This window comes from Nicotiana tabacum, chromosome 14 (assembly GCF_000715075.1).
Source record: "Nicotiana tabacum cultivar K326 chromosome 14, ASM71507v2, whole genome shotgun sequence".
Taxonomy (NCBI): Eukaryota; Viridiplantae; Streptophyta; class Magnoliopsida; order Solanales; family Solanaceae; genus Nicotiana; species Nicotiana tabacum.
This window is the reverse complement of record NC_134093.1, coordinates 40313687-40339679: the sequence shown is the minus strand read 5'-3', so window position 1 is coordinate 40339679 and position 25993 is coordinate 40313687. Positions and strand designations below refer to the sequence as shown.

The following is a 25993-nucleotide window of genomic DNA, read 5'->3' as shown; positions in this document are numbered from 1 at the left end:
TTTTGAGTATGTATGTTTAATCATCAGTATTTCCAAAATTTTTGTAATAGAAAAACCCAAAAAGATTTTATTTAATGAAATATTGAAGAAAAAAAAACCAAAAACCAAAATTTTCTTTTCTTTTATTCTGCATTTATTTCCTGAACTATGTAATGATCTGATTCATGCGGCGTCATGATACGTAGGCAATCCCCATCGGATTCGATCGTAGCTATAGACAATCTCAGTGAAAAATAAAGAAAAAGAGAGTAAAAGAAGGAAAATTGAGTGAACAAGAAAGAAAAAAAAGTGAAAAATAAAAGAGCGAAAATAACAATAAGGGAAGGAAAAAGAAATCAGGATTCGAAATTTGAGAAAAGAGATAGTAAAGCCGGGATGAAACATACAGCCATTGCAAAGACATTTAGAAATATTTAACTGTTTAAGTGCATTGCATCCCTAATATGCGATTCCTTATCTGTTAAATATCTCAAACTAACCAGGTTATTGTGTGTGCAAATACAAAGGTTCTGTTTAGGTGGTTGGTTTTGTGGTAATCTGGCTTCCCATCCTTACTTCACGAGATCTAAAGGTAGTGTTCCAATGGCCTCCGGAAGTTATCTACCAATTATTGAGCCTGAGGATAGTCCGGTATCGGCTATTCCACATTCAGAGTACGCAGCCGCTGAGGAAAATAAGAGGTTGCGCATCCGCATGTTAGAAATGTGGGACGCTTGGTCTAATGGCAAAGAACTGCCCAGTATAATCCCCGGATTTCCTGAACTACTTCCCAGGACGAGTGGAACCTCTAATGTCCACATCCCCGTGACTAAACCATTCATCCTGTTTGGGTACCCCACTATATCGGCCAATTTCAACGGTATGCCTTCTGAGGTTCGCCCCCAGGCACCATTTTTAGGGGTACCTTCTACATTATTCACCGCACCACCAGTCTCTACTATGGCACAACCAACAGTTCCCAGGCCATGCTTCGAGCCTTTAGCTTTCACTTTTCAAGTCCCACAATTTCAGCTAGACAACGCTCATGTTACCCCAAACTCTTACCCTCAGCACCCGCAATTTGAGTCTCTTATAGAACACGAAAGAGCTATGAGAAACCCCGAGCAAGAAGAGATGGTTCGGAAGATGAAAATCCTCGAACAAAGTCTGAAGAACATACAAGGCCTAAATGGCCAAAAGAGTGTCTCTTACTCCGATCTGTGCATGTTTCCTCATGTTCATTTACCCGTTGGTTTTAAAATGCCAAAATTCGAAAAGTACGACGGGCACGGAGACCCGATATCTCATTTGAAAAGATATTGCAATCAGCTGAGAGGGGCAGGTGGAAAAGAAGAACTTTTGATTGTTTATTTCGGGGAGAGCTTGACGGGAATTGCGTCAGAATGGTACATAGATCAGGACATCTCCCATTGGCATATATGGGATGACTTGGCCTGAGATTTCGTCAGGCAATTTCAATACAATATTGATATAGCTCCAGATAGGAATTCTCTAACCAATTTCAAGAAGAAAATCATGGAAAGCTTCCGTGAATATGCTATTAAGTGGCGTGAGCAAGCAGCCAGAGTGAAACCGCCTATGGATGAGATAGAAATGGTCAATGTTTTCTTGCAGGCCCAAGAGGCCGATTACTTTCAGAACATGATGTCGACCATGGGCAAACCTTTTGCAGAGGCCATAAAAATCAGAGAAATGGTAGTAAATGACCTGAAAACTAGCCGAATCATAAGTCAATCTGCTTTAAGAGCCACCTCCCAAGCCATCCAGAACGGATCGGGAGGTTTAGCAAATCGAAAGAAGAAGGAAGAAGGAGCCATGATGACTTCAGGTTTGAGAGGCCCCCATCGATCCCGTGATCATTCTTACCTGCTTTCCAGAACCCCACAACACTACTACCCCCATCAAGATGCAGCATATGCCGTGGCACCACCTCCCTATGCAGTGATGAATGCCCAACCTTATACACTGCCACAACAACACTACAACCAAAACCGAGCTCCACCTCCCAGAAATAACCATCCTTACCAAGCTCCATATAACCCCTGTCACCCACAAAACAATTACCAACATAATACACGCCCTCATGAGCACCCTAGGAGAAACGACTTCACCCCTATTGGTGAGTCCTACTCTAGCTTGTTTCCAAAATTAGTCCATATGGGTCTATTCAACTTGTGCCTCCAAACCAGCAAAATCCAAAATCTCCATCATACCGACCCAGTACTAGGTGTGCCTATCATTCAGGGGCATAGGGTCATGATACAGAGGATTGTTGGACTCTCAAGAGAGCCGTTGAGAATTTGATAGAACAAAAATGAGTGGTGCTGAGGGGCGAGGAAGTACCCAATATGACTAATAATCCATTACCGACTCACAACAACGGGCCTGTCATTGGAATGATTTGTGATGATAAAGAGTTTTATCCAGCTTTGAAAGCTATCATTGCCATTGTAGATTCAGAGGCAAGACCTAAAACGACGGTGAAACAAGCCAGAAATGAGAAGAAAATCACTCTAACTCCTCAAGTTACAGAAACAAATAATGGGGCAGCACCTGCTAAGGACGCAATTCTCTATGTTCCTAGGGCCCCAAGGAAATAACAACTCATGTTGAACATTCCAAAAAGATTTGAGTAGAGGAAAGTCACGCTAAATGTGCCAAAGTTGTATATGCCAAAAGGGACTTATGTGGCGCGGGGGTCGGTAATTTCACCAAGGCTGAATGAGCCCGTGGTTATTAGCCGCGCACCACAGAGCCCTATGAGAGACCCTACTGTAGTCCCCTGGAATTATAGCAAAACAATGGTTACTTACAAGGGGAAAGAGATTATGGGAGAGGTGAACGAAATGAACCAACCTAGGAAGTACCACAACCCAGAAGAGCAAAAGATGTTAAAAGTGAGCAAGGATAAACGGTTTCCGCCTAAGAAGCCTGTGAGTTCTGAGGAAGCAGAAGAGTTTTTTCGAAAAATAAAAACTTTGGAATATGTAATAATTGACCAGCTCGGGAAGACTCCTTCCCAGGTTTCACTTTTATCTATTTTTATTAGCTCAAATGAACATCAAAAGGTACTCCTAAAAACATTGAACGAGGCATATGTCCCGGTTGAAACTTCAGTTGAACAACTGGAAAGAATTGCTGAACAATTCTTTGAAGTTAATAGGATTTCCTTTAGCCGTGATGATTTTCCCCAAGAGGGAGCCACCCACAACAAAGCCCTTAACTTGAATGTAAAATGCGAAGGTTATTATACGAAGAGAGTCGTGCTAGATGGTGGGTCTGGGGTTGACATTTGCCCTCTCTCAACGCTCCAGAGGATGAAAATTGGAATAGAAAGAATCCGACCAAACAATGTATGTGTGCGCGCTTTTGATGGTGTCAAGCAAGACACAATAGGGGAAATTGATTTGATTTTGACCATTGGCCCTGTGGATTTCGAAGTAACTTTCCAGGTTCTGGACATGGATACTTCATATAATTTTCTCCTAGGAAGACCATGGATTCACACTGGAGGAGCTGTGCCCTCCACTCTTCATCAAATGGTCAAATTTGAACATGAAAACTAAGAAATTGTTGTCCACGGGGAGGATGAACAGTCCATTTACAGGGACCCTTCAGTCCCATGTCTAGAAGCTAGAGAAGAAAGTGAGCACATTGTCTACCAAACCTTCGAAATTGTGATCGCTGATCAATACAAAGAAGGGGCCCCATTCCCTCAACCTTGCTTATCTAATGCCTCGGTCATGGTCTCCACTGAAATGATTAAACATGGTTACAATCCCGGAAAGGGGCTCGGGGTATATCTACAAGGCATCATAGAACCCGTTACGTCAACTGCCAATGAGAAGTTCTTCGGCGTAGGTTTCCGAGCTACAGAGGCCGATAGAAAATGGGCTGATGAGCGCAAGAAAAATGGGTGGGTCCTGCCTCAGCCCGCATCTCACCAAGTCATTTATTGATCCCAAATATGTAAAAGAAGAAGAAGAGGCCTTCACGGCTGAAGAGATTGAGGATATTTGTGAAGCCATGAAACTAATGTTGTATGAGTCCCACATGGTCCAGCCGGGAGAAGGAACGAGCACTGCTGAGGTGTTATACATGGGGCCAAATGCCAAGCTTCAGAATTGGAAATCTACCCCATTCCCTGTCAGGCGGGAATCCCGGTAGTCCAGCCTTGCCATCTTTTCTACATTACGAGTTATTTCAGGGTGTAACTCGAATGTTTTTATTTTATTGTCTTTTGATTTCGATGTAAACCCGTTTATCTTCAATTCAATGAAATGAAATCAATATTTCATCATCAATGGATGTTTCCTTTTTCTTTATTCTAATTTGCTATTTTTCTTATCTTTTCCTTTTCAGTTCTAATAATGCGGACTTAAATAACATGACATGCTTGCGGACTTCATGCCCAGATCCTAAAAAGCTGTCTAACTGTGAAATAATGAATCAAGATCCAGAATATGATGAAGATGAGGATTTTAGGGAAATAAATCGAGAATTGGAACAATTTGAGAATAAGCCTAAGCCAAACTTAAATGAAACCGAGCCAGTTAATTTGGGCAGTCCAGAAGTGGTCCGAGAAACCATGTTAAGCATTCACGCCGATGACAGTACTAGGGATGCATTGATCCAACTTTTGTTTGAATTCAAGGATGTGTTTGCATGGTCCTATGATGACATGCCAGGTTTGAGCGTTGATTTGGTAGTACATAAATTGCCAACTTATCCCGGTTACCCACCCGTACAACAAAAGCAAAGAAAGTTTAAAACGGAAATCAGTGATAAGATCAAAGAAGAAGTCTCCAAATAATTAAAAGCTAGTGTGATTCGGGTGGTCCGATACACCACGTGGTTGGCTAATATGGTCCCAGTACCGAAGAAAGATGGGAAAACCCGAGTGTGTGTTGATTATCGGGATTTGAACAAAGCAAGTCCCAAGGAAAACTTTCCACTGCCAAACATTCATATTCTTGTTGACAATTATGCCAAACATGAGATACAGTCTTTCGTGGATTGTTATGCTGGGTATCACCAGGTTCTGATGGATGAGGACGACATAGAAAAGATGACTTTCACCACGCCGTGGGGCACTTATTGTTACAGAGTCATGCCATTCGGTTTGAAAAATGCCGGGGCAACTTACATGAGAGCCATGACTGCCATCTTCCATGACATGATGCACCGGGAAATTGAGGTGTATGTGGATGATGTGATCATTAAATCCAGAACACAAGAAGGCCATGTGCAAGATCTGAGAAAGTTCTTTGAGCGTCTGTGCAGGTATGATTTGAAATTGAATCCAGCCAAATGTGCATTCAGAGTTCCATCTGGGAAACTTCTGTGGTTTATAGTCAGCCGGAGGGGTATTGAGTTAGATCCGACAAAGATAAAAGTCTATTCGGGATTTGCCACCTCCGAGAACCAAGAAAGAGGTCATGAGTCTACTAGGGAGATTGGATTACATCAGCAGGTTCATTGCTCAGCTTACTACCACGTGTGAGCCCATATTTAAGTTGTTGAAGAAAGATGTAGCGATCAAATGGACAGATGAATGTTAAGAGGCTTTTGATAAGATCAAAGAATATCTGTCAAATCCGCCAGTGTTGGTTCCACCCGAGCCAGGAAGACCTTTGTTTTGGTATCTGATAGTCTTGGAAAATTCCTTTGGCTGTGTCCTGGGGCAACATGATGTGACCGGGAAGAGAGAGAAGGCCATATACTACTTGAGCAAGAAGTTTACCATTTATGAAGCCAAGTATACTTTGTTGGAAAAAACTTGTTGCGCCCTAACTTAGGTCGCCCAGAAGCTTAGACATTATCTTTGGGCCTACACCACATATCTCATAACTAGAATGGATCCTCTAAAGTACATATTCCAGAAACCAATGACCACGGGAAAGTTAGCAAAATGGCAAATCCTGCTCACTGAGTTCGACATTGTCTATGTCATCCGTACAGCGATGAAAGCTCAAGCCTTGGCGGATCATCTAGCTGAGAACCCGGTTGATGATGAATACCAACCCCTAAATACTTACTTTCCGGACGAGGAAGTAAATTCAGTTGAAGTAATTCCAGAAGACACCAATGCTTGGAAAATGTTCTTTGATGGAGCTGTAAATGCAAAAGGTACCGGGATTGGGGCAATTTTGGTTTCACCCACCGGTCCGCACTATCCGGCCACAGCCCGGCTTCGGTTCTTCTGTACCAACAACACCGCTGAGTATGAAGCCTACATTATGGGCATGAATATGGCAGTTGATCTGTATGTGGAAGAATTTTTAATCATGGGAGATTCAGATTTGATCATTCGGCAAGCCCAATATGAATGGGAAACTCGAGATATCAAGCTTATCCCATATAGGCAACATGTGGAAGATCTTAGCAAACGATTCAAGTCCGTCGAGTTCAGGTATATTCCTCGATTCCACAACGAGTTAGCTGATGCATTAGCTACTTTGGCCTCAATGCTGCCATATCCGGGCAATGTCCATATTGACCCGCTGGAAATCCAAATTCGAGAGAGGCATGGTTAATGTAATACAATTGAAATAGAACCAGATGTTCAACCGTGGTATCATGATATCAAAAGGTCTATGAAAATAAAGAAATATCCTGAACAAGCTAGTGGAGACCAAAAGAGAACCATTAGAAGGCTTGCCAGCGGTTTCTTCTTGAGCGGAGAAATCTTGTACAAAAGAACTCCAGATCTGAATCTCTTGAGGTGTGTAGATGCCCTAGAAGCTGAAAAGATCATGAACGAAGTGCATTCGGGAGTATGTGGACCTCACATGAACGGATATGTCCTTGCAAAGAAAATCCTTCGGGCAGGTTATTACTGGATGACCATGGAAAAAGATTGCTTCAGTTTTGTCCGGAAGTGTCATCAGTGTCAGATACACGGTGACCGGATTCATGCACCGCCTTCAGAGTTACATCCTATGTCAGCACCTTGGTCGTTCGTTGCCTGGGGTATGGATGTCATTGGGCCAATCGAGCCGAAAGCTTCAAATGGGCACAGATTCATCTTGGTTGCCATTGATTATTTCACAAAGTGGGTTGAAGCAATCACTTTCAAAGCCGTCACCACGAAAGCGGTAGTGGACTTCGTGCATTCCAACATTATTTGTCATTTTGGTATTCCTAAAACTATCATTACAGACAATGCTGCAAATCTGAATAGCCACTTGATGAGGGAGGTATGCAAACAATTTAAGATTACGCATCGTAATTCTACCCCTTATCGGCCTAAAGCTAATGGCGATGTTGAAGCTGCAAACAAGAATATCAAGAAGATCTTCAAGAAAATGATTCAAAGTTATAGACAGTGGCATGAAAAGCTGCATTTCGCATTATTGGGATATCGCACAACCGTGCACACATCAGTTGGGGCTACGCCTTACTTATTGGTTTATGGAACTGAAGCCGTAATACCTACAGAAGTTGAAATTCCCTCTCTTCGAATCATTGTTGAAGCTGAGATCGAGGATGATGAATGGATCAAGGCCCGATTGGAAAAATTAACTATGATTGATGAAAAGAGAATGGCCGCAGTTTGCCACGGGCAGTTGTACCAACAAAGAATGGCCCGTGCCTACAACAAGAAAGTGCGACCCAAAAAATTCGAAGTGGGGCAACTCGTTCTGAGACGTTTTATCCCGCATCATGAGGAAACAAAAGGAAAATTTGCTCCAAATTGGAAAGGTCCGTACATTATAAGAAAACTATTGCCGAAAGGAGCGTTGTACTTGGGAGACATTGAAGGAAATGACCCCGAAACAGATGTCAATGCAGATGCGGTCAAGAGGTATTATGTTTGACCCTTTTTTGTTTCTTTGATCACCCTCTTTGGAACATGGAAGTTACTACGGAAAAGGAGAAAAAAAAAGATTAAAAAAAAAGTTCTTTGAACTACGTTTGACTTGATTCCGAAAGGATACGTAGGCAGCCTCTCTATGGGGTTCAGTCACACCAAAACAAAAGCCCAAATTCCCTCAAAAGTGAAACTGGGGCAGATGTTATAATGGTTTGGCGATGGTTTTGTCTGAAAGGTTCCAAAGTTGTAATTCAATCCAAATCCTTTTTACCCAAATCCTTTTCAAGTCCTTCCGATCAATCGGCAAAAAGATTCAAAATGGGAGGATACAGTTACTCGAATCTGATACAACAAAATGAGAGAAATAAAATGAGAGAGTCTTATTGGTGAAAACCTCACGGGCATCATAAGGCGATGGTAAGCAGAGAAATTCAAAAATGAGAGAGTCTTGTTAGTGAAAACTCACAAAGAGCACTATAAGGCGATGGTGAGAAGTGAAATGAGAGAGGCCCAAAGGGCGCCACTGATCGAAAAGAGGATCCTCACAGTCACTGGCATCGACACAGTCCTGGGCAAAGTTTCTCAGTCTCAAAGCAAGAGTGTGATGAATTTCTAAGAGTTGGACGGTTTATACAGATCAGGCATCTAGTCCAAGAGGCATGTCATGTTCATTGAAGTCTATATACACTCCAGATAAGTCCTTCTTTATTTTCCCCGAAAGGGATACCTTTTGTCTAAATTCATTTATCCATTCCATTGTTTGCTTTTCTTTGAATCCTTTTCGGTTTAACTCTGTTCTGAAACTAAGACAAAGAAGGGAAGGCAGGACTGATTTATAGGATTCTCACTTGATACAAGACAATATGCAAAAGAAAAGGCACCCAATCTAGGCAAGGGCATCAAGTTGACTCCAACTGGCCATGTTGGCCGATGTTTCGAAATCAAAAACTGTTGAAAGAGGAAATTCAAAGTCAAATGCCCACAAGGGAAAAATAAAAGTTGAAAAGGTTAAGTCCCACGTGACTAACCATCATGGCAAAGTTCGAAAAAGCCAGAGGTTCTCCGAGGTTAGAAATGCAATCGATATTCAGGAAACAACCAGTTGCAACTGAAAGGACCGAGACCAAGTGACTGAAACAATCAAGGCCACAAAACCAACCACCGTTTCAAACTGAAAAATTGTTCTTTGTTTGAAAAAAAAAGAAGGGAAACAGGTGTAATCCAAAAGCAACCTTGCAAGAAGCAGGTGCAACCAAAACGAAATTACGCAAAGGCTAAAAATAGTTTTGCAGCAACTACTGCAAAAGGGAAGTCTTCTCCAAACTCTTTCCCGCATTTTACTCATTATCTTAGAAAATATATATATTAAATTAAAAAGAAAAAAAAACATGGTAGTATAGGGTCTCCAATCCCTAGCTGTGTTTTCCAACATAGGGTCTCCACTCTCTAGTTGATGATTTTTAGACATAGGGTCGCCACTTCCTAGTCGCTTTTCCAACATAGGGTCTCTACTCCCTAGTTGATTTTATTTTAGACATAGGGTCTCCACTCCATAGTCGTTTTCCAACATAGGGTCTCCACTCCCTAGTTGATTTTATTTTAGACATAGGGTCTCCACTCCATAGTCGTTTTCCAACATAGGGTCTCCACTCCCTAGTTGATTTTATTTTAGACATAGGGTCTCTACTCCCTAGTTGATTTTATTTTAGACATAGGGTCTTCACTCCCTAGCCTCTTTTCCAACATAGGGTCTCCACTCCCTAGTTGATTTTCCAACATAGGGTCTCCACTCCTTAGTTGATGTTTTTAAACATAGGGTCTCCACTCCCTAGTTGATGATTTTCCAACATAGGGTCTCCACTCCCTAGTTGATATTTTTAGATATAGGGTCTCCACTCCTTAGTCTCTTTTCCAACATAGGGTCTCCACTCCCTAGTTGATGATTTTCCAACATAGGGTCTCCACTCCCTAGTTGATAATTTTTAGACATATGTTCTCCACTCCCTAGTCTCTTTTCCAACATAGAGTCTCCACTCCCTAGTTGATGTTTTTAGACATAAGGTCTCCATTCCCTAGTCTGCTTTTCCGACATAGGGTCTCCACTCCCTAGTTGATGTTTTTAGACATAGAGTCTCCATTCCCTAGTCGCTTTTCCAACATAGGGTCTCCACTCATTAGTTGATGATTTTTAGACATAGGGTCTCCACTCCCTAGTCGCTTTTCCAACATAGGGTCTCCACTCCCTGGTTGATTTTATATTAGACATAGGGTCTCCACTCCATAGTCATTTTCCAACATAGGGTCTCCACTCCATAGTTGATTTTATTTTAGACATAGGGTCTCCACTCCCTAGTTGATTTTATTTAAGACATAGGGTCTCCACTCCCTAGTCTCTTTTCCAACATAGGGTCTCCACTCCCTAGTTGATGTTTTTAGACATAGGGTCTCCACTCCCTAGTTGATGTTTTTAGACATGGGTCTCCACTCCCTAGTTGATGATTTTCTAACATAGGATCTTCACTCCCTAGTTGATATTTTTAGATATAGGGTCTCCACTCCCTAGTCTCTTTTCCAACATAGGGTCTGCACTCCCTAGTTGATGATTTTCCAACATAGGGTCTCCACTCCCTAGTTGATAATTTTTAGACATAGGGTCTCCACTCCCTAGTCTCTTTTCCAGCATAGGGTCTCCACTCCCTAGTTGATGTTTTTGGACATAGGGTCTCCATTCCCTAGTCTGCTTTTCCGACATAGGGTCTCCACTCCCTAGTTGATATTTTTAGACATAGGGTCTCCACTCCCTAGTCGTTTTTCTAACATAAGGTCTCCACTCCCTAGTTGATATTTTTAGACATAGGGTCTTCACTCCCTAGTCGCTTTTCTAACATAGGGTCTCCACTCCCTAGCTGATTTTATTTTTAGACATAGGGTCTCCACTCCATAGTCGCCTTTTCTAACATAGGGTCTCCACTCCCTAGTTGATTTTATTTTAGACATAGGGTATCCACTCCCTAGTCGCTTTTCCAACATAGGGTATCCACTCCCTAGTTGATATTTTATACATAGGGTCTCAACTCCCTAGTCTCTTTTCCAATATAGGGTCTCCACTCCCTAGTTGATGCTTTTCCAACATAGGGTCTCCACTCCCTAGTTGATGATTTTTAGACATAGGGTCTCCACTCCCTAGTCTCTTTTCCAACATAGGGTCTTCACTCCCTATTTGATTTTATTTTTAGACATAGGGTCTCCACTCCCTAGTCGCCTTTTCCAACATAGGGTTTCCACTTCCTAGTTAATTGTATTTTGGACATAGGGTTTCCACTCCCTAGTCGCTTTTCCAACATAGGGTATCCACTCCCTAGTTGATTGATATTTTAGACATAGGGTCTCCACTCCCTAGTTGATGATTTTTAGACATAGGGTCTCCACTCCCTAGTTTCTTTTCCAATATGGGGTCTCCACTCCCTAGTTGATGTTTTTAGACATAGGGTCTCCACTTCCTAGTCGCTTTTGTAACATAGGATTTCCACTCTCTAGTTGATGTTATTGTAGACATAGGGTCTCCACTCCCTAGTCGTCTTTTCCAACATAGGGTCTCCACTTCCTAGTTGATTTTATTTTCGACATAGGGTCTCCACTACCTAGTCGCTTTTTCCAACATATGGTCTCCACTCCCTAGTTGATTTGATCTTAAATGCAGGGTACACCATTCCCCAATATCTTTGCCAATATAGGGTATCCCATTCCCTGGCCACATTTTCCCAACATAAGGTACACCAATCCTTAGTTGAGACATCCTTTTGACAATAAAAGAATACAATCCAAAAAAAAAACATGACATTTTTAGGGTACACCACTCCCGATCTTTTATTGCTTTCAATAAAGAAGTAGTTTAGAATTTTGTTACAATAACTTACGAAATTTTTCTAGTGCAAACTGGGGTAGAAAAATTTCGTTCGATTGTTTGTTTTGGTGTCTGAGTTGGTTTTACCTCGAGGCACAGGGTTCGAGATGACCAAAAGAAGAAGTCTCAATTCAGAATAAAAGAAAAGAAAAAAATAAGTGAATCCAAAATGCAAAAGCAATTGAAAAGATGTGGAATGCTAAGACATGACTAAAGCCACGAGCATTGGAGTCCCGTTTTGATTAGAAGAAGTTATAGAACAATGAACTAGAACCTAGAACTAGCGAGCATCAAGGTTTAGATCAGAGTCTGCATGAAGAATCAGTCAAGACTCACGATCAAGTTTCTGAAGACTCATAGATAGGAATCTTGTAACTCATAACTGATAGGCTTGTTTAGTTTCTTTTTTTATATAATGGCAGGACCGCGGACCGGAGCCTCGACGGAACCTAACTCGATTCCTCAACTCATCATTCCACTATTCTCCTTGAACTACACGCGATCTGATTCCCCTATAATTTGGGATATGTAGGTTGTCCAAAACCAGGACTCGGTTGCACCCTATCTTTTATTTCTTTTCCTTTTGAATAATGGTTTGGTCAAAAATTAGTCACGTGGCTCACCTAATCTTTGCCTTAAAACTCTTCATGTTTCCAAGCAAAGAGGGGCAGTTGTGAGCACCTAATTTTTGACTATATTTGAATTTTTATCACCTTCTACTATGTAAATATTTTTAGAATTTAATATATATTTTTTAGCTTTGTTACACTTATATATATATATATATATATATATATATATATATATATATATATATATATATATATATATTATTAATAATTTAAAAGGACAATTATTACTATTATTATTATTATTATTATTTTTATCTTTATTTTTAAATAAAATGAATTAAAAAACGAAAATAAATAAAAATTAATTATTATTATTATTATTTTAAAACAAATTTCGGATGGGAATTAAAAAATAGGAAAAGTAGAAATATAAAATTGAAAAGTAAAAGTAAAGGAAAGTGGGGAATTATTTTTGTAAAAAAATAAGAAAAATGGGAAGTGGAAATTCTTTTTAATTAAAAATAAAAAATAAATAAAAATAAAAATCTGAAAATTCCGAAATTATTTTCTATAAATAGAAGAGAAATGTGATGAAAAAAAGGAGAGAGATAAAGGAAAAAATAAGGAGGAAGGAATTAAGAAAAAAATATTTTTCTTCTTCTAGGATAAAGAAATTTCTACTCGTGTCATTCTTTCTTCGGCTTTCTTTCGAAAATCCAGCAGCTTCACCACCCCAAAACCACCAGCCCTTGACCACTTTTGAGCCATCATTAACCCCCCCAAAACCGTCCCGCAAAAAACCCCTCCAAAAATAGGCACTAAATAGTCAGTTTTGCAAAGTCGATTGAGGTTGCAAGTTGAGATTTGCCGCTCGAGTTTTCCGTGGTCCGAAGGGTCCAGTTGAGAGCTATCCGATCATTGAGTGGTTGTAATTTAAATCCACAATTATCAATACAAAGGTTCACTTCTCTTTCTATTTTTTTTTTCTCATTAATATTTTGGGTTACTCTGTTTTAATTTAACTTTGAGTATGATATGATCGAGTTCGCATCTGAGTGTGCAAAGATTAATTTGTTCTCATGATGAGTATTTATTAAGATTAATTTATTGTCCTTTTTAGTAGTTCATATGGTTAATTTTATTGATGAATATGTATTAATTCGTTACTTTTCTTGTTTATTCAATGAAGTAATGGCTTTCCATTTTAGCATGCTTTAGTTTCATTTTGATCTCCTATCTTAGTGACTAACTATCTTTTCCTACCATAAATTTAATCTAATTTCAAATATTGGTTAGCAATAAAAAAGAGATTAGGTTGGGTCATGATTGGTGTAAGATATTAATTGGACTTCCCTAACGTATTTATGGGCTAATTGTTGCACATGACCAAAAACAAATAAATATTCACAAGCTAGCCAACTTTTTCCATAATTAATTTACTTCATTTCCTCCATAACAATATACATACCTCATGACCTTACAATAATGTCAAAATTAGTAATTGAATAATATTGGAACTCCGTAGCTTGATTTAGGCGCGATTAATAATAAATTATCGTGACTATGGGTACGGTTCATGTGGCATAGTCATGATACATAAACCTCAATTCAAGTGCGCGGTTCACGCGACTTGACCATAACTTCAAATAATAATAAAAATAAATATGTTGTAAATCGCGGGTGCGTTTCACGTGGTGCGGTTTGCAATGTGTACCAAAACAACAAGTGTGCAACATCGCGACTTGTTCAAATAAATTTCATAAATATTAAAAAACAGTAAAAGACAAAAATGCACAATAGGTTTAAAACATGTAATAAATCAGATAATTACGCCAAGTATTAATTGTTAAGCGACCGTACTAAAACCACGGAACTCGGGAGTGCCTTACACCTTCTCCCAGGTTAACAGAATTTCTTACCCGGTCTTCTGTGTTCGCGGACCAAAAATAAGAGTCAAATTTTCTCGATTTGGGATTCTAAAATAAACCGGTGACTTGGAACACCATAAATTATTCCAAGTGGCGACTCTGAATTAAATAAATAATCTCATTTCGAATAATGTTACTTAAATTGAAAAAACTCTTTATCCCCTATCCCCTCGGAAAAAAAAAAAAAAAAAGGATGTGTCACACCTTTGTTATAGGAAATAAAATTTCCTAAATAGTTTGTGGCGGGGGTATTTGCAAAAGATCCACGGTAAAGAAGCCTATTGGAGGCTCAGACCCAACTTTACCTTCCTAGACCCAATTACAGACAGATATGGGTTCCAAAAGCCTTACAACTCCCAAATGGAAAGAAATTGATGGTCCTCATCTCTCCACGCCTCTGTAATTCTAAAGATACCACTTAAAGATAGAGAGAAGAAACAAATTTTGAGATCTAGAAATGGTGAGGGGAATTGGTGCTTTTTTCATGGCCACACTTCTCATGTGGGTTGTCTCAGTGTTATTCTTTATAGTATTCAACAACCGCACCGAACTGCTTCCAATCGTTGCGGGTTTCATATTCTACCAATCAGCCAATTGGGTCGTCCGCAATTTCCCATCCTCTCGTAATAATCCACTCTTCGTTAACGCCTCTGTATCTCTCCTCCACTCCTCCACTACCTCTGTTTCGGTACTCTTCATTTTAGCCAATCAATGGATAATTATGACGTCATCAAGTGACGTAACTAGTAAGATATTTGAGCACTCACAACTTGTTGAGCACACTTGGCCATATGCATATCCAGCTTTGTGCTTTTCATGTGGTTATTTTGCTTATGACCAATTGGATATGCTTCTCTATAATCTATATACTAGCCCTTCCATTTTAGTGCATCATTTGTTGCTACTTGTCTGCTTCACACTTGCCTTGTATAAAAATGTGACGATTAATTACCTTATTCTGACTCTAATTTGTGAGCTGCATTCTGTGTTTTTACATCTGCGTAAAGTGCGGCGAATGGCTGGTTTTCGTGATTCGAATAGTAATTTTGTGAAGGTAGAATGGGTTCTTAATTTGACGAGTTTTGTTGTAGCAAGAGTTGGATGTCATGTTCTCATCACTGTGAAGTTGATTAGAGATGCTTCTAAGTTTGACAAGGGTGGTGTGGAGTTTCCCCTTGCACTTTTTGGTATGGTTGGGATGAACTTGCTTAATGCTTTCTTAGGAGTTGATCTCTTTAAAGCTTATAGAAGAGAGATGAATCCTCAGAGGAGTTACCAGAATCATCATGATTGACAATTCGTGAAAGAGAATGATTTTTCTGACATTTCTCATGTTCTATAAACTCGTCAACTCAACCGGCCATTTTTCTTCACTTCATGCCACTACGTCAAGAGTTCGAGCCTGGTAAGCTTTCAAATGAAAAGGACTCTCCTGAAGTCAAAGGCGGATTCAAGATTTCAACTTAATGGATTCAGATTCGGAACTCCATAACATTCTAAGTAAATTTAGTGAATTCAAAATTATTGTTTGTACTTATTTATTAAATTTTTCAACACATCTTGAGCCAAAACTAATAGTAGCTTGTTGACTAGATTTGCACGTTAATTTGTAAGTATACTTGGGTTTTGTTGGATTCTGAAGGGGCTTGGCTGTATTTTCCCAAACATTATACAAGCAACTAGTAAGTCTTCGCGCGGTCATAGAAAAATAGTAAATATATCATATAATCTTGTAATTGAGATAGAAGAGATACAATTTTCATGCATTACATACAAATACAAAAAATTTCTGTGACAAAGCACGTTCATTTCTTAAAAGAGGATAAGCTTTACGCTAAAAAAAGGTATGAAAGTAGTAATACATCCCGTTCTAAACTCAATTGTTACTTTCACATTTTATAAACTTTCCAAGAAAATATTAATCTCTCTTTCGATCTCTCGGTCTCTCTTGTAAGTCATTGCCATTTTTATTACATGACAATCTTTTCGTATTTAGATGAACTCAAAGCATATAATTCCATAGATATAACAGAATCCTTGTGAGATTTGGTTAAATCCTTTACATAAGGCACCGTTGTTTAAATGAAAAAACATTCTATGAACAATAAATGAAACAAACTTCTATGAACAATGAAAAAAATATAATGTAGAAAAAGATATTCTATATCTTAAAAAAATAGAACATGAAGCTGTAAAAATCTTTATGCACGTCACTAATACTTAATATCACAAGCTAAGTTTATATGAAGTAATTATATATACTTGTAGGGATACAAAAAGTTGAAAAAGGAAAAAAAGAAAAAGAAAGCAAATATATGAATACTATATTAGCAAGCTTCATCACTACAATATGACAAGTCAAAGAGTAAAATACTTTAGAGTAAAAATTGGGACAATGCTTTACATTACCATATCTAGATGGAACAAAATCAACTCTCTATTCAAATGGAGTAAAGTCCATTTCCATCTCTGTTATGCTCTGTCCACGTCTCTTTTTATAACCTGTCGCAATAACATAAAATATTCCCACAAAAGAAATGGAGCAGCATAGCGAAGAGGCGATAATAAACAAAGTAAACTTTTGTTCTCATAATAGTAGTAATACTGCTTTTTCCTCCTTCTGTATGTATTGTGGTCTTCCCAACGCCAGGCTTGCCAGAGAATGCTGATGTAGATATACAAAATAGAAGGATATACACTATTTTGCCTTGACTTTAGTGTGTATCTGTTAATTAATGACTTTAAGAGTCACGTCTCCATGAGCACCGCATGGTTTAATAAAAGCAAATGGATAGACAACAAAGTAGGCAATTTTTAGAGGGGTTTGCATTTATGTTTTGCTACCTGACATAATAAAGAAGCTCAGAATATTAGTTAGAGTACTCGGATAATTTACTGTTTTTCAATAAAATAGTTGGTCAGAATGGTCCTCAATTCTAAAGAAGATAAATATTCTCTCTAAAGAAGATGAACAACCTAACGGAGAAAAACTAATAGAGCCCTAAGGATATCTATGCCTCTATTAGTTTTTCTCCGTTAGGTTATTCATCTTCTTTAGAAAGACTATTTATCTTCTTTAGGGGAAGGTTTGGAACCTTAGTAGCAGAATGGAATTAGTTTATCGGGCTGACTTCCATGCCAACATGAGTAGTTTAACTCATCACTACCTCGTAAGGGCGTTGAAAATTGATTGATTCGAATTAATCCATACGCTCCCATTTTTAATAAGATTCCCGAACAACCCTACCTACAGGACGTCAGGATAACAGATAAAGTATCAGCTCGCATGGACTTCTGGTCTTTCTTAGTTGACAACTCCCACGATTCTGCTAGTTTAGAAACAAAGGAGAAGGATATCCTTAGGGCTCAAATGCATCTTAGAATAGTTTGAACAACCAGCAAACCATTCTTCAATTACTGATCCAAGCCTTCGTTACTATGTGAAGGCATGTTCTCTGATAAAAATAGTATCTGTATACGGTCGAAATAGATTTCAGCCTTGCTACGTTCGATCAAGTTCGAATGGTAAGTAACTGGAGTGGGATTTTGGGATGAGTTCCAAAGGCAGTACAAACGAGCCTCGAGTTCCAAAGACTGATCGAGGAGTCGGCTCGATACTATTATCGAGCCCATGACCAAATCGATCCGTAAGGCAACATGAGGGTGGTCAGAAATGCGCTACATCCACCCCGAAGGTCGAACTCAAGCCAAATCCGAAGGCTCGACCCAATAACGAGTTCGAGCCAGTATCGAACTCGCAGACAAGAGCTGTTACAACCGCACTAAGGGAGAGAATCTTGGCGGGAATCGAGGAAGAGATAATTCATCATGGGTTCTCCACTATATATATTTTTTTTTATTGTGAATAAAGTAGGATCCCTCTACTATAAAAGGGGGAATCCTTATAAGCATAAGGCGGACACACTGTAACAAAGATCACTTCTCATATTGAAAGATATCCCCTTGTGCTCGTTTTACTTTACCTTATTCATTCTTCTTGCTCATTATTCTCATTCTCATAGTCAAGAACATAGATATTACTATTTCTCTATACGGTTTGTATCAAATTATATCACATATCTTTAGAACTATACTCAAATTTAACTTTATCCGATTTTCCAGATAAATAGTTTGGCGCCCACCGTGGGGCTAAGGATAACAATGATTGTTTAATATAAATCTGCAATACACACCAGTTTACAACTTCGAATCAGTAATGGCTTTACCTATCGACCACGAAGCCGGCCTTCAAGATGAAACCAACAACTTGGTACTCGGGGCCGGAAGGCCACTTGACGATGGCACTGAAGCTCGAATCGAAGTACCTGAAATTCGAGCCGAAGTACCACTAGATAACAATTCGCAAGTGGCTCTTGAGATGAACCAACGTTTCGAACCGGAAAAAAGTATTTAGGGCGGTACTCGATCCGTAGCTCGAGACACCCATAACGTGGAGGAAATCGGAGTCAGCTTACGTATATTCTTCGAGATGTTACAAGCCTAACAAGTAGCGATAGATCAGTTGCAGAGCCAAACTCATATACAAAGTAGGCCAGATCCCAATCCGCTTCGAGAAATCACCCCCAGAACGGAGCCCGCCATAGTGAAGTCAAACGAGCAAGAATCGGGGACCACTCCCGAAATTACTAAATTACTCGAGAAACTCACAAAACGAGTCGAAGCCAACAACAAGAGAGTGAAAACATACAATGCCAGGGTCGATCAGATCCCGGGAGCTCTACCAATGATAAAAGGGCTGGATTCGAAAAAATTCATACAAAAGCCTTTTCCCTCGAGTGCGGCTCCAAAACCAATCCCCAAAAAATTTCGTATGCCCGAAATTCCCAAATATAACGGTACGACCGATCGCAACGAACACGTCACCTCTTACACATATGCCATCAAGGGTAACGATTTGGAGGACGATGAGATCGAATCTGTATTGTTGAAAAAGTTCGGGGAGACCCTCTCGAAGGAAGCGATGATTTGGTATCACAATCTGCCGCCAAATTCCATCGATTCTTTTGCTATGTTAGCAGATTCGTTCGTAAAGGCACATGCTGGTGCCATAAAGGTTGTAACAAGGAAATCAAACCTCTTCAAAGTAAAGCAAAGGGGTAATAAAATGCTGAGGGAATTCGTATCCCGATTTCAAATGTAACGCATGGAATTGCCACCGGTCACAGACGATTGGGCCGTCCAAGCTTTCACCCAAGGGTTGAACGAGCAAAGTTCAATAGCATCATGCCCGCTGAAGCAAAATTTGATCGAGTATCCGGCAATAACTTGGGCAGATATACACAACCGATATCAGTCGAACATTAGGGTCGAAGATGACCAGTTGGGAGCTCTGTCTAGATCCATGCATCAGAACAGGATAGCTATTAAAAATCAAAAGGAGATCGACAGAGAGAAAAGGTCGAACAGAGACCGATATCAACCATACGTCGCAGATCGGATGAACAACAGTTCAACACGCAATACCGCTCGGAACAATCGAAGGAGTGATCGAGGGCACAATTCTCGGGGGCTTATGAGCAAGAGTGGCTTTGATATATATGCCGATCCTATGGAGGCACCTCGGCTATCGGAGTATAATTTCAGCGTCGACGCATCGGGCATTGTATCGGCGATCGGAAGAATCAAAGATACTAGGTGGCCCAGACCCATGCAAACCGACCCTTCCCAAAGGAACCCGAATTCGATGTGCCAATATCATGGTATGCATGGCCACAGGACTGAGGAATGCAGACAGTTGAGAGAAGAGGTAGCCCGCTTATTCAATGAGGGCCACCTTCGAGAGTTGCTCAGTGACCGAGCTAAGAATCACTTCAGAGAAAGGGATGCCGGCAAAGGAGATAAACAGGAGGAACCTTTGCATATCATTCACATGATCGTCGGTGGGGTCGATATTCCACAGGAATTTGTTCTCAAATACGGCAAGATACCGGCCAAAGGGGAAAAATGAACCCGAGGTTATGCATCCGAGGGCACTTTATCATTCGGAATCGAAGAAGTCGAAAGCATCTCTCACCCTCACAGCGACGCTCTGGTAATTTCGATCCTATTACATAAAATTCAAATTAAGCGCGTCTTAGTGGATCCAGGTATCTCTGCAAATATCATCCGATCTTGGGTAGTGGAGAAGCTCGGTTTACAAAATCAAGTCGTGCCCGCAGCTCGGGTCTTAAACGGCTTCAATATGGCCAGTGAAACAACTGAAGGGGAAATTATCCTGCCAATAAATGTGGCTGGAACCGTCCAAATACCAAGTTCCAACGTAATCGAAGGCGATATGAGGTACAATGCCCTACTCAGAAGACCATGGATCCACAATATGAGGGTAGTACCTTCGACTCTACACCAAGTAATAAAATTTTATACGTCGGACGGCGTGAAGACAGTGTACGGGGAGCAACATGCTGCGAAGGAAATATTTGCGGTCGATAAGATAACATCGATACCAACGTCGTCGGCCTCAGAAAGGTCGAGCATAAAAAATAGGCAAGGAACCAAATAGCAATCACAGCAACCGGTCTTGACCGAATTGGTGAAACAGGAAATAGATGATAACAAGGAAGAATTTCTGACACCTCGAGATCTCATCGTCCCCGACGACTCTGACGCCACCAAGTCGACGATCGAAGAACTGGAGCCGGTTATATTAATCGAACATCTGCCCGAGAAAAAGGTATACCTAGGTACGGGGTTGACCCCCGAACTCAGAGAAAAACTCATTCAATTTCTTATTAATAACATAGATTGTTTTGCTTGGTCCCATTTAGACATGGCGGGGATCCCACCATCAATAACAATGCACCTGCTGAGGTTGGACCCTAGGTTCAAACCGGTGAAGCAAAAAAGAAAACCCCAATCCGAGGTGAAACACTCATTTGTAAGAGATGAGGTAACTAAACTTCTCAAAATAGGGTCAATTCGAGAAGTGAAATATCCCGAATGGTTGGCCAATGTGGTTGTAGTCCCCAAGAAAGGGAACAAACTTAGAATGTGTGTAGATTATAAAAATCTAAACAAAGCATGCCCCAAAGATTCCTTTCCACTGCCTAGCATGGATCGCTTGATCGACTCCACGGCCGGCCACGAGATCCTCACTTTTCTCGACGCCTACTCTGGGTACAATCAAATTAGCATGGACCTGGAGGACCAAGAAAAAACATCGTTTGTCACTAAGTATGGAACCTATTGTTATAATGTAATGTCGTTCGGGCTAAAAAATGCAGGGGCTACGTACCAACGCCTAGCGAATAAAATGTTCAAAGAATAAATAGGTAAATCAATGGAAGTTTACATTGATGACATGCTAGTTAAGTCCCTCCGCGCAGAGGACCATTTGGCTCATTTGCATGAAACGTTCAAAATTCTAAGAAAATACAACATGAAGCTCAACCTCGAAAAATGTGCTTTCGGGGTCGGATCGGGCATGTTCCTCGGCTTCATGGTGTCGAATAGGAGGATCGAGATCAACTCCGACAAAATCAAAGTCATCGAATACATCACCATCGTGGATAATGTGAAAGCAGTGCAAAGGCTGACCGGACGGATAGCTGCCTTAGGCCGATTCATTTCAAGGTCATCAGATCGAAGCTACAGATTCTTCTCTCTACTCAGAAAGAAGAACGATTTTGCCTGGACCTCGGAATGCCAACAGGCACTAGAACAACTGAAGCGTTACCTATCGAGCCCACCATTACTTCACACTCCGAAGGCAGATGAGAAGCTTTACCTATACTTGGCAGTATCGGAAATCGCTGTGAGTGGTGTCCTAGTTCGAGAAGAGCAAGGTGCGTAGTTTCCTGTTTATTATGTAAGTCGGACCTTAGGAGAGGCAGAGATTAGATACCCACACTTAGAGAAACTGGCGCTTGCATTAATAAGCGCATCTAGAAAGTTAAGACCATACTTTCAATGTCACCCCGTATGCATTTTAACCACTTACCCACTTCGAAACATTTTGCACAAGCCCGAGCCATCGGGCCGACTGGCCAAATGGGTCGTCGAGCTCAGTGGGTACGATATTGAATATCAGCCTCAGACGGCCATCAAGTCCCAAATTCTTGCCGACTTCACACCAACCCTTGTACCCAAAGTTGAAAAGGAACTCTTGTTAAAATCGGGTACATCGACGGGGGTTTGGACCCTCTACACATATGGTGCTTCAAATGTGAAGGGCTCCGGGCTTGGCATCGTACTAAAGCCTCCCACATGTGGCATTATTAGGCAATCCATCAAAACTACTAGATTAACTAACAATGAGGCCGAGTACGAGGACATGATTGCAGGTCTCGAGCTAGCTAAAAGTTTGGGAGCAGAAGTCATCGAAGCCAAATATGACTCTTTGTTAGCGGTAAACCAAGTGAACAAAACTTTCGAGGTTCGAGAAGAAAGGATGCAGAGGTATTTGGACAAACTACAGATAACTCTACACCATTTCAAAGAATTGACCCTACAACATGTACCTCGAGAACAAAACAGTGAGGCAGACGCACTCGCAAATCTGGGCTCATCGGTCGAAGAGGATAAGATCGACTCGGGGATTGTCCTTCAACTCTGGAGATCTATAATCGAGGGTGGGAACGCCAAAATAAATTTCACAAGCTTAACCTGGGATTGGAGGAACAAGTACGTTGAATACTTAAAAAATGGAAAACTCCCATCGGGCTCTAAAGAATCTAGAGTTCTACGAACTAAAGCTGCTCGATTCACATTGGTTGAAGATGAGTTTTGGGCTTGGGGTCCTCTGACCGAGAGACAGCTTTTCGCTTCTTATCTCTCCCCGGTTCCGGGGCCAGGGACTTGGTTCCTTCCTCACCACTCGAAGGCCTCAAAACGGCATCCTTGGTTACACCTGCATGAAAGGAAATCGGTAACGAATGGAGCATAAAAAACATATTTCGAAGAACACGAGAAGTGACCCTTACCATGATTCTTGGCCTCCCATCTACCTTTTTCCAAATCACGCCAAGCGTGTTTGGCATAAGAGAAAGTCGAGGCTAACTTCCGAACCCAATCCTCGAGGTCGGGTACCGCTTGTGGCATCCAAGGGACAGCTGTATATCGGAGAAAGACATCAGATAAAACTGGAAAAAGATACGAAAAGCAACGTCTTATGAAAACCACTTACTATCGAAATTTCATTCCCTGGGGAACGTCATCTTCTCTTCCGGAATGAGGTCACGGGTCCTCACCCAGATATAACGGCCCATCCAACCCCGATCCTTGTCTTCGTCGATGCTCGACATTAAAGCCTTCGATGGCCGACGATGAAGCTTGATTAGTCATCGAAAGATTTGAGGACGATACAATCGTATGAGGTGATTCAGGAAAAAATCTAGCCCCCCGGCCTTGTTGGAGAAGAAGCGAAGTAAGGTTACTATACGCCATAGAGAAGGATGAATTTGACCAAGGGTGACCTGATATCTTTTGCAAAAATCAATGATCACCGGATCGATGGGACCCAACATGAAGGATTAAGTGTAAACACTTAAAAACCTTTCCACATGAGTGATGACGCTCTCTTCGGGAGAGGGAATTTGCAACATAACCTCGGAACCCCAGTTGCAGTCTTTCCTCACATCCTCGAGATGACCCTCCGTTATCGAGCACATGTACATCGACACATGCTCACATCGACCCAGAACAGATGAAGGATTCTCAACCTTAAAATCGATCTTCAGAGTACACAGGCCGAGAACATACTCATAGGTAGGTGGCTCCACCGGTGCCTTGTCGTCGTACGGCCGTGAAGAAGAAGCTTTCTCCTTCTGAGGTACAGTTTTCAAAATTTTGGCCATTGATATGAGAGAAAGAAAGACAAAGAAAGATGAAAAGTTGATGATGCTAAACGCTGGTGTAGATGGCTCTGCAAGCGGCGAAATATAGAGAGAGGGTAAGAAAACTTGGAAGAGTGAAGACGTAAAAGTGGTAAATGTTAGATGGAGGGGTTATTTATAGGCTTACATCGTGGCGGTTCAGTATCAGCGGTGGACGACCACCGTCTGACATGCATTAAATACCTTGAAAGACTAAATCGATGGGACAGCTATCACATACGTCATGATTGAGCCCCGTGAAAATGTCAGCTCATAACCCGATCGAACCGTCGAAAATCATATCGATTCTCACCACATCCTTCCTGAGAAACGAGGGAACTATCTGTATACGATCGAAATAGATTTCGGTCTTCCTACGTTCGATCGAGTTCTAATGGTAAGCAACCGGAGTGGGATTTTGGGATGAGTTTCGAAGACAGTACAAACGAGCTTCGAGTTCCAAAGATTGATCGAGGAGTCGGCTCGATACTATTATCGATCTCATGACCAAATCGATCTGCAAGACAACGTGAGGGTGGTCGGAAATGCGTTACATCCACCCCGAAGGTCGAACTCAAGCCAAATCCGAAGGCTCGACCCAATAACGAGTTCGAGCCAGTATCGAGCTCGCAGACAAGAGCCGTCACAATCGCACTAAGGGAGAGAATCTTGACGGGAATCGAGTAAGAGATAATTCATCATGGGTTCTCCACTATATATTTTTATTATTATGAATAAAGTAGGATCCCTCTACTATAAAAGGGGAAATCCTTGTAAGCATAAGACGGACACACTATAACAAAGATCACTTCTCATATTGAAAGATATCCCCTTGTGCTCGTTTTACTTTATCTTATTCATTCTTCTTGCTCACTATTCTCATTCTCATAGTCAAGAATATAGATATTATTATTTCTCTATATAGTTTGTATCAAATTATATCACATATCTTTAGAACCATACTCAAATTTAACTTTATCCGATTTTTCGGGTAAACAATATCATTGTCTACAAATATGCACACTAAATTAGTTACACCCTTTAGTACAGAAATTAAGAAGTAACGAATCCTTACATTAAACACATCACATCACATGGACTACTTCTATTGCAGAACCCCCATTTATATCATCACTTTAACATTCGAAAACACAATCTTTTATATTGAATAACATAAGTTGTAATTGGAAGAAAAAAAGAGTAAATATTTTTCTTACTCATTTTTATGAGTTTGTAGATTACCGTTTCCATCTGTAATAGACCTTTCTGAATGACCGCAGTTAGACTTATCCCTTAATTGATTTCGTGTTCTTCTTCTTCTCCAAGAAAAAAGAAGAAGAATTCTAGGTCTAGCGAGTGGGAGGAAGATTAGGAGATAAAGGCGTTGTAAAACATAAGAAAGAGGAAATTTACATGTGAATGGAAAAAGAGGAAGGTAAAGAGCCGTGATTAAGAGGCTTAAAAAAGAAGGTGACGTTTCGGAATGAAAAACAAAGAGATGGTTGAATTTCTGGGATGGGAATAATGGGATAACTTATCATTTAAGACTTGAGAAAAGGCAAAAAATTGACAAAAAAGATAAGTACAAATGCTGGCCAAAGAGATGCCAACTCATACCCACTTTTATTATATAGATAGATAGATATATATATATCTTAAAGGACAACTGTCAGCCTTTCAATTTTGTTCTATTTTTTTCTTAACAATTCCAGCGTTCGAGTAGTTGATCTTGTACATTGTCATAGTTCGATTATTTTGTTCATTAGATGCTGTGGAAGAAGTAGACGAGTACATGTACATACAAAATGAATAAAACTCCAGATAGTAGGTTTTCTTAGTACGGTTTCTTTACTGAAGTACTCAACACGAACAAGATCTTATGTTCAATACCACCTGCTTAATCTTATGTTCAAATTATACAATTTTGTAACCCATTTCTTCCA

The 25993-nt window shown here is 40.5% G+C and overlaps 2 protein-coding genes and 1 long non-coding RNA gene across 4 annotated transcripts; 2 read left to right on the top strand and 1 right to left on the bottom strand.

Moving 5' to 3' along the window:
- The first annotated feature begins 582 nt into the window (after window positions 1-582).
- LOC142168905 (uncharacterized) lies at window positions 583-1437 on the top strand. Its single transcript, XM_075230080.1, has one exon. The coding sequence runs from the start codon at window positions 583-585 to the stop codon at window positions 1435-1437; it is 855 nt and encodes a 284-aa protein (XP_075086181.1).
- A 13032-nt stretch (window positions 1438-14469) lies between these two features.
- On the top strand, window positions 14470-15858 carry LOC107804189 (uncharacterized). The gene has a single exon (XM_016628032.2). The coding sequence runs from the start codon at window positions 14678-14680 to the stop codon at window positions 15512-15514; it is 837 nt and encodes a 278-aa protein (XP_016483518.1). The 5' UTR covers window positions 14470-14677; the 3' UTR covers window positions 15515-15858.
- Window positions 15859-16520: 662 nt separating this feature from the next.
- On the bottom strand, window positions 16521-25649 carry LOC142168721 (uncharacterized). 2 transcript variants are annotated; one of them, XR_012698634.1, is made up of 2 exons: window positions 25268-25649; window positions 16521-17064 (listed from the first exon to the last, which is right to left on the bottom strand). It is a non-coding gene; the product is annotated as an uncharacterized LOC142168721 (long non-coding RNA). The 2 variants fall into 2 exon arrangements; XR_012698633.1 differs by having other exon boundaries at window positions 25293-25649.
- Between the last annotated feature and the right edge of the window lie 344 nt (window positions 25650-25993).

Coding starts and splice junctions, on each gene's coding strand:
- LOC142168905 (XM_075230080.1), top strand. CDS start 583: ATGGCCTCCGGAAGTTATCTACCAATTATTGAGCCTGAGGATAGTCCG.
- LOC107804189 (XM_016628032.2), top strand. CDS start 14,678: ATGGTGAGGGGAATTGGTGCTTTTTTCATGGCCACACTTCTCATGTGG.